Below are 6,657 nucleotides of genomic sequence, written 5' to 3'. Positions count from 1 at the left end.
TGCTGCTACTATTTATAACTCATATTATTGGCAAAATATATAATAAATAAAAACTGATTTCTCACATGCAAGAAAGAATATAAAGTACTTATGTTTGATCCGAGTGAATTCAAGTCCATGTCAGGAATTTAATACTCCAAAGCTGATCCATATTCAGAGCAAGTTAAGTTTCTGATTCCAAATTTAATCCAAATAACTTTGGCTCTGGCTGGATGGAAGTAATTTTAGATCTGATTTAGGGCTCGTTTGGTTCGCGGGAAGGATTTTCCCTTCTAGGAATATGATTCCTGGGAATCATATTCCTAGGAAGAGAATACCTAGGAAAGTATTTTTGGCATGTTTGGTTAACCATTGGAAAATGACAAATTTCTAAAGTGCTTATGTTTGGTTGACCATCCACTTTCCTAGGAAAGTTATGTATAATTCCTATTATGCCCCTAATAAAAATTAGTTCTTTAATGCCTCTTTAATGCTTCTTTAATGTTGAAGGGTCTTTTTGGGAAAAGATAAAAAAGGAGTGATTCCCACCTCATGGAAAAGTAACTTTCCCATGTTTCTCATGGGAAAGACTTTCCCATGAAATGTGGGAATCATATTTTCATGGGAATACAACTTTCCCATCTCTCTTCTTTGAAAACTCCAACCAAACAAGAGGCATTTCATTACTTTTCCGTTGACCACACTTTCCTCCCTCTTTTTCCTGCGAACCAAACGAGCCCTTAGATCTATAGTACGTTAAACAGGTCCACTAGCTGGTTGTACTCAGTAAAACATATAAACTAAAAGAAAAAGTTTATATTTTAATATATCTTTTACCCCTTTCACGTACTTCATTCAACAAGCATGTTCATATTTTTACAGTTACCTACCAAGTTACCACCATCTCCCCAATGATAAATACCATCATATCCACCACAGCCAAAATCCTCATATTTCCTCATCCCCGTTGCCAGCCATAGTCTCCACCACCCCCAACCCTTTTTGGCCCTTCTTTCTTTCTCCCTCTCCAATGCCCTCCATCAAAAGCTAAAGCCTAAAGTATTCTTTTTTTTTTCTTAAAGCCAAAAGCGAAAGCGAAAAAGAAACTCCCAATATCACTCCCTCCCCTCCGATCCCCCCGAATCAAAGCAACCATCACAGCGAGCACCGGCGAGCGTGAGAAAGAGCGAGAGAGAGAAAGAAGAACGAGAACAATGCCGCCCCAGATCCTCTTCCTTCTCCTAGTACTACTCTTTGGCCAAATCTCTGTCCTGCCCGGCCTGCCCGGCCTTCCCGTCATGCCCGACCCCGACCCGGCCGCCATCCAGCCGTCCCTCCTCTTCCCCACCTCCTCCCCGCCCGCCACCATCCCGGCGTTCCCCGAGCAGTCCGACGTCGCCGGCGCAGCCTGCCCCCTCGACCTGCCCGACGATTTCCTCCCCGCCGTCTCCGCCACCTGCTCCACCTCCGCCGCCGGCCGCCTCCCCTCCCGCTCCCGCTGCTGCCCGGTCCTCGCCGCCTGGCTCTACGCCGCCTACTCCGCCACCGCCCTCTCCGCGCGCCCCCTGCCCGCGCCACCCGCCCTCGACCTCCCCATACTGCCCGACGACTCCGAGGCCTGCATCGGTGGCGTCGAGCGCGCCCTCCGCGACCGCGGCGTCCGCCTCCCCCGCGTCAACGGCACGTGCGACGCCGCCTACTGCTACTGCGGCATCCGCCTCCGGAGGCTCTCGTGCGCCGGGGGGGCGTCCGGCGCGGAGGGACGGTGGGTTCCCCCGGGGGACGCCGCGCGCCGCCTGGCGCGCGACTGCAGCCGGCCCGGTCTTGCCGGTTGCTCCCGCTGTCTCCGGACCCTCAACCATGTGAGCCCCCTCGCTCCCCTTTTCCCTAAACTACTCCTCTCAAGTATACTTCCGTTAAACTAGATTAGTACATGTTGAAAGCTTCAGCTTTGGGTTGCCGGGCTGGTGTATCCTTGCGCTACGATTCGTGTTGTTTGTGTGATGGTTGGCGGATCATGCGTTCGGAAAACCATCCATAATTTTAGAAAATATTTCGTTATCTTCGTCTCTCTTCTTCTGTAATCTGTGTTAATTAATGTTGCGGCGGGTTTGCAGCTGAAGAGCAAAGTGGAGAAAGGCGGTAACGGGACCAGCGTAGGCAAGAGAGAGGGCGGGACTCGGAACCGGGAGTGCCAGCTCATGGGGGTGACGTGGCTCTTGTCGAAGAATCGGACCCACTACCTCCCCGCCGTCACCTCCGTCCTCCGTGCCCTCATGGCCGCCGACGCCACCGGCGCCGCCTCCGACCCCACGTCCTGCTCCCTCCCCCGCGACACCATGCCTCTGGCCGTCGACTCCGCCCAGATCAACGGCCAGTCCGCCGCCTCCGCCGTCGTCCGATCACCGTTAACGTCGAACCCTCTTCATCTCCTCATAATAATTCCCTTAATCCTCTCATCTTTCTTCTAATACTAATTTGGTACGTCCAAAAACATTAAAAAAAAAACTCTCGTCCACTGTAATTATATGTAATCTATGTGGTTGTAGGTCATTAAAATCCCTTTCTTTCGGTTGCTGGTTATCATGGTTTCATGTGCTGAGAATCTTTGTAGGGCGACTGGGGCCTTGGTGGGTGCAGCGTGGCGTGCGAGTTTGTGGTGCGCGCTGTTTCCATGGACTTGGTATCAGTTCTTGGAAGATGCTTCTGAGTGTTGTTGTTGGGTAGATGTAGATCTAAATTCTGGGCTCTTTTTGGCTTGTTTATTTTTGTTTTGGAAGTAAACAGAGGCTGAAGCTGGGCTCTTTTGGCTGCTGCTGGAAAGGAGTGCCATCCTATATTTGGTAGTATCCGAGACTGGGTCCCTTGAAATGTCCTGGAGTTCAATTGGAAAATACATGGGGATCTACCAAGCTGGTGTGACTTGGTTTTACAGTCTCATGTTGCATGCATGGCTTGATGAATCAGACAAAACTTGCACCAAGAAAAAACCCGTGACTTTCATCTAAATGATGCCTTCGTTGGCATGAAATCGGCCCCTTTTCTACATTTATATGATTGCTATGGCTCAACTTAAGCATGGGGAAAGATTTAGATCATGACCATATATTACAATGACATGATTTGTACCATATGTGGCTAATGAATGGTGAATTGTTGATGCATGGTGGAATATATGTGGGTGATCAAATTACGATGGAGATATTTGGAGCCAGAAAGAATTTGATCTCCTCCTGGTTGACTTGCATTACACCCTACAGTGGTGGCAAGTCATTTCATTCATGTTGATGGGTCATGTGGCATCACTAGTCACGGCTTGGAAGTTGAGCTTGTCCGCTACAAATTAATACTGTGTTGGTGTAGCTTGCAGGTTATATATGTTATCTTGTTTTGATCTCTTTCCTTAGTTTCTTTTTCGCATCTGTTGGGTCTGACTTGGAGTCCATGTATGAGCAAGGATGTAAATGATACTTGATGATCTGATCGATGCACCCTATTATTAAAAATTGAGCAGCCTTGATGATATAAATAGACTCGATAAGGTTACTAGGTCAAAATTGGATATTAATGGACACTTTATCATTAGTTATCAATCACCATGTATTGTTTTTTCAATGGAGTAATTTTCATCCACATGAACACAGCATGATCATAATGCACCATACATCAAGAGGTATTTAACCAAACTCGCATGTAGGTAGTCAACTTGAGAAGCAAAAAAATGTTGATATAATGTTATTATGGCTATGAAGGCAGCGGATATGTTATAGTATTTCATACCACTATAGCTGGGAGAATGAGCTCCCCCTTATCCTCTTCTTTTCACCTCTTCTTCCCTTCTCTTCCACTAGTGTTTTTATCATTTCATAAATCATAATGAAATGGTGGTGCATTTGGACCGTGTTTCCTCGAATAAAAAAGGGGCTCATTTTAAATTATTGCCCTCACCTTTGTATTTTTTGCTATATGCTACAACTTTTTTAGGCTTTGTAAGCACTGTGATTTTGGTTAGGCTTTAATGATTTAGGGCTACAATCTAGACATTATCCATCCATCAAAGCAGTTGGGAAGCATTATAATCAAATGCACCTGTGGTTGATAGGAACATTATAGGGAATCTACCATTAATAGCCCAAAAATTATTTCCTATATCCTCTTATGTTATGGTCCTTGTTTCAAAAGAGCTCGAGTTTTAAGTAATATGGAACCCATAACTGTACCACTCGTAAATAATTAAAAGTAAAAGTGGGATTCCGAAACTACTTTACTCGAACAAATGTATATTAGGGGTCACTTTTCTTTGATATAACCATTTGTGGACCTATAAGTGGTGAAGAATCCCTTTGGAACCTATAAATAAATTTATAGCTGTAATCCGGCAACAAATTGGACGATTTCATTTCAATTTATAATTTAGAGACTAGTAAGTATCTACAAATTCTTCTAGGAATGTGCAAACAATTGCTATTCCTAATAACAATTGGGATTGCAAATAATTTGTTTCTGATGTATTAGAAAGTCGACGAGAAGTGCCGTCTATACGAAATTACGGATGCGAACCAATCCAGGACCGAGTATTACTACATGAGTAATGGTTTTATATTAATAATGTCAAACACTCCGATTGAATTAGTAGTTCACTTAGGTCCTCGGAATAATTTTGAGTTTTTTTGAATATTTTTATAAAATTAATATTTATATATATACTTTTATAAAAAATTGTTTTATTATTTTTATTTTTATATATGCATCAATGCTATCCCTGTTAATTAACGGTTCCAAAATAAAAAAATTAAAATTTTGTTAAAGATCATACAAAAAAAAAAAAATTTATAAGACAGTGCCGGTAAAAAATAAAAAATAATTTTAAAATTTTATTTTATTTTTAATTAAAATAAAAATGTTTTTTGTTAGGAAAACCGGTATAATAATAGAAGTATTCGTGTTAAGTTTTCTGAGGGGGCAGAAAAAAAAATATAAACCTTAGAAAGATATATGTGAATTTGAATTTTTAAAAGGTATACATGTAAAAAAAAAACCAAATAATTTTTCCATCGAGCCTCATTATCCGGTCGGACCTTTCGATTCCGTCGTTCCCTCTTCCTCTTTTTCTCCTTCGTCGCCTTCTTCTGGAATCCATGGCGACCCTCGCTCCCTCCAAAGTCGGAGCCGTCTCCAAGGGCCAAAGCTTCGCCTCTTCTTGGGATCAGGTAAGCCGCCCGACACCCTATCTCTCCTTGGTTTTCCTCCGCGCGTCATAAACCCTAAACCCCTCAAACCCCCAAATATTCTAGACCTATCGCTTGTTTATGGAGAAAAAAATAACTGCACCAATGACGATCAGGTTGCCTTCCTCGGTTGTCGTTTGCCTTCTTGTTTCGTTTATAGACGGCAAGCTGGCTTCTTGAAACCAGTGGGTACCCTCTTCTCCCTTCGGTCGCGCTTCGAGAGTTTCAAATCCCAATCTTTATGGAGAATCCTTTGCTTTTTAATAATCTTTTCTGTGTCTATGAGTGATCGGGTTTCATGGTAGTCTTTTCTTGATGCATTCGCAAATGGTGATCGGTTGCAACTCGCTATGAAGTTGAGGTCAATAAGGGGTAACAATCGTTAGGCGATGTCTTGATTTCTTTCCATGGGAACTCCTATGTGACTCTGGCTGATGGCGCATATTTGTTTCAGAAAAGTTGATTGATTTCGTTCTGAAAAGTTGAGAATGGTGCCTGGTGGTAATACCCGGGGTTCAGCTGGGGAAGAGTGTCTGAAAAAGGAACATGTTTCTTGTTCTTAGGTTTAGATCTTTCTTAAATAAGCTACTGGCTTCGTTGGGCCTGGAAAGATCTAATCTTACTTCTTATTTGATGTTTGTTTGTTGATTTCTAGGCTTTTTTACTTCTGCTCACTTATACAAACTTTTGATAGGCTTGCTTTAGATACTTAGTACTAAGGAGATGATTGAATTTGCAACAGTTTACTTATTCTCTATTTTTTTTTTTATACTTTAGGTGCATGTCCTTCACATTGCCACACCATATTAACCTTGTTTTGCAGGATGATAGTATCCTCAAATGGCACAACTGGTTACTTCATTTGTACAACTATGCTGCAAGGTAATGTTGCATCTTTCCTTTATTCAAGTTTTATTTGTGCTTCTTGTTAATGGGTGTCACGTTCAGTTTAACTTACAGAACTGTTGGATGTCAAATACATGGATATATTCTCTTTCTTTAATATTTGTTATAAAATTATGAAGTTTTTTTTTTCTTAAAATCATTTATCAAGCTTGTTGAGGATCATAGGATTGTGTTTCTGACACTTGGACCAGTGATTCTAGAATATTGTGGGATCAAGTCTTTGACCTGAAACTGGGTATCCTTGTTTGATGGCTTTTTTAGTGGATATTTTGCTTCCATTCAAATACCATTCTAACCATCTAGTAGGCCTCAATTTACGTAAATAAAGGTCAACAATGTTGGAATTCCCTACTTGCTGAACTAGCCTTCTACGGTCTATGGCTGGGCCTCATCTGCTTTGATGATGAATTTGCCACTTATTTGTGTACTCAGGTTGGCAGCCAGATATAAACTCTGTTTAAATTCTTTAAAGGAGTGCTTTTTAATTAGAGTTGTGCTTCACAATCAAGTCTATCTTGATGAGGAAAGGCGTGCATGATGAAGA

General features: G+C 42.4%; 2 protein-coding genes across 4 annotated transcripts in view; both read left to right on the top strand.

The window, feature by feature from the left end:
• The first annotated feature begins 927 nt into the window (after positions 1-927).
• On the top strand, positions 928-2,913 carry LOC103701940 (putative GPI-anchored protein At4g28100). 2 transcript variants are annotated; one of them, XM_008784170.5, is made up of 3 exons: positions 928-1,841; positions 2,097-2,460; positions 2,594-2,913. In XM_008784170.5, exons 1-2 carry the CDS (start codon positions 1,194-1,196, stop codon positions 2,448-2,450), a joined length of 1,002 nt encoding a protein of 333 aa, XP_008782392.2. In that variant the 5' UTR covers positions 928-1,193; the 3' UTR covers positions 2,451-2,460; positions 2,594-2,913. The 2 variants fall into 2 exon arrangements, with proteins under 2 accessions (XP_008782392.2, XP_008782391.2); XM_008784169.5 differs by having other exon boundaries at positions 2,097-2,913.
• Positions 2,914-4,998: 2,085 nt separating this feature from the next.
• Positions 4,999-6,657, top strand: part of LOC103701939 (DEAD/DEAH box RNA helicase family protein) — a 34,915-nt gene continuing 33,256 nt past the window's right edge. The window contains exons 1-2 of one of the 2 annotated variants that reach the window (XM_039127086.3): positions 4,999-5,189; positions 5,985-6,089. In XM_039127086.3, coding sequence (XP_038983014.2) covers positions 6,048-6,089 — 42 coding nt within the window. In that variant the 5' untranslated portion in view covers positions 4,999-5,189; positions 5,985-6,047. The remainder of the gene's footprint in view (positions 5,190-5,984; positions 6,090-6,657) is intronic. The other variant, XM_039127087.3, reaches the window with a different exon arrangement.

The sequence above is a fragment of the Phoenix dactylifera genome, chromosome 7, assembly GCF_051530095.1.
Source record: "Phoenix dactylifera cultivar Ajwa chromosome 7, Ajwa_hap1_PhDact_Kaust_v1.1, whole genome shotgun sequence".
Taxonomy (NCBI): domain Eukaryota; kingdom Viridiplantae; phylum Streptophyta; class Magnoliopsida; order Arecales; family Arecaceae; genus Phoenix; species Phoenix dactylifera.
The sequence above is the reverse complement of the archived record's forward strand: the minus strand, read 5'-3'. Positions and strand labels throughout refer to the sequence as shown.

Excerpts from the sequence above, each read along its gene's own strand:
- LOC103701940 (XM_008784170.5), top strand. The coding sequence starts at position 1,194 with ATGCCGCCCCAGATCCTCTTCCTTCTCCTAGTACTACTCTTTGGCCAA. Across the intron at positions 1,842-2,096 it reads GTCTCCGGACCCTCAACCAT|CTGAAGAGCAAAGTGGAGAA; the intron begins GTGAGCCCCCTC and ends GCGGGTTTGCAG.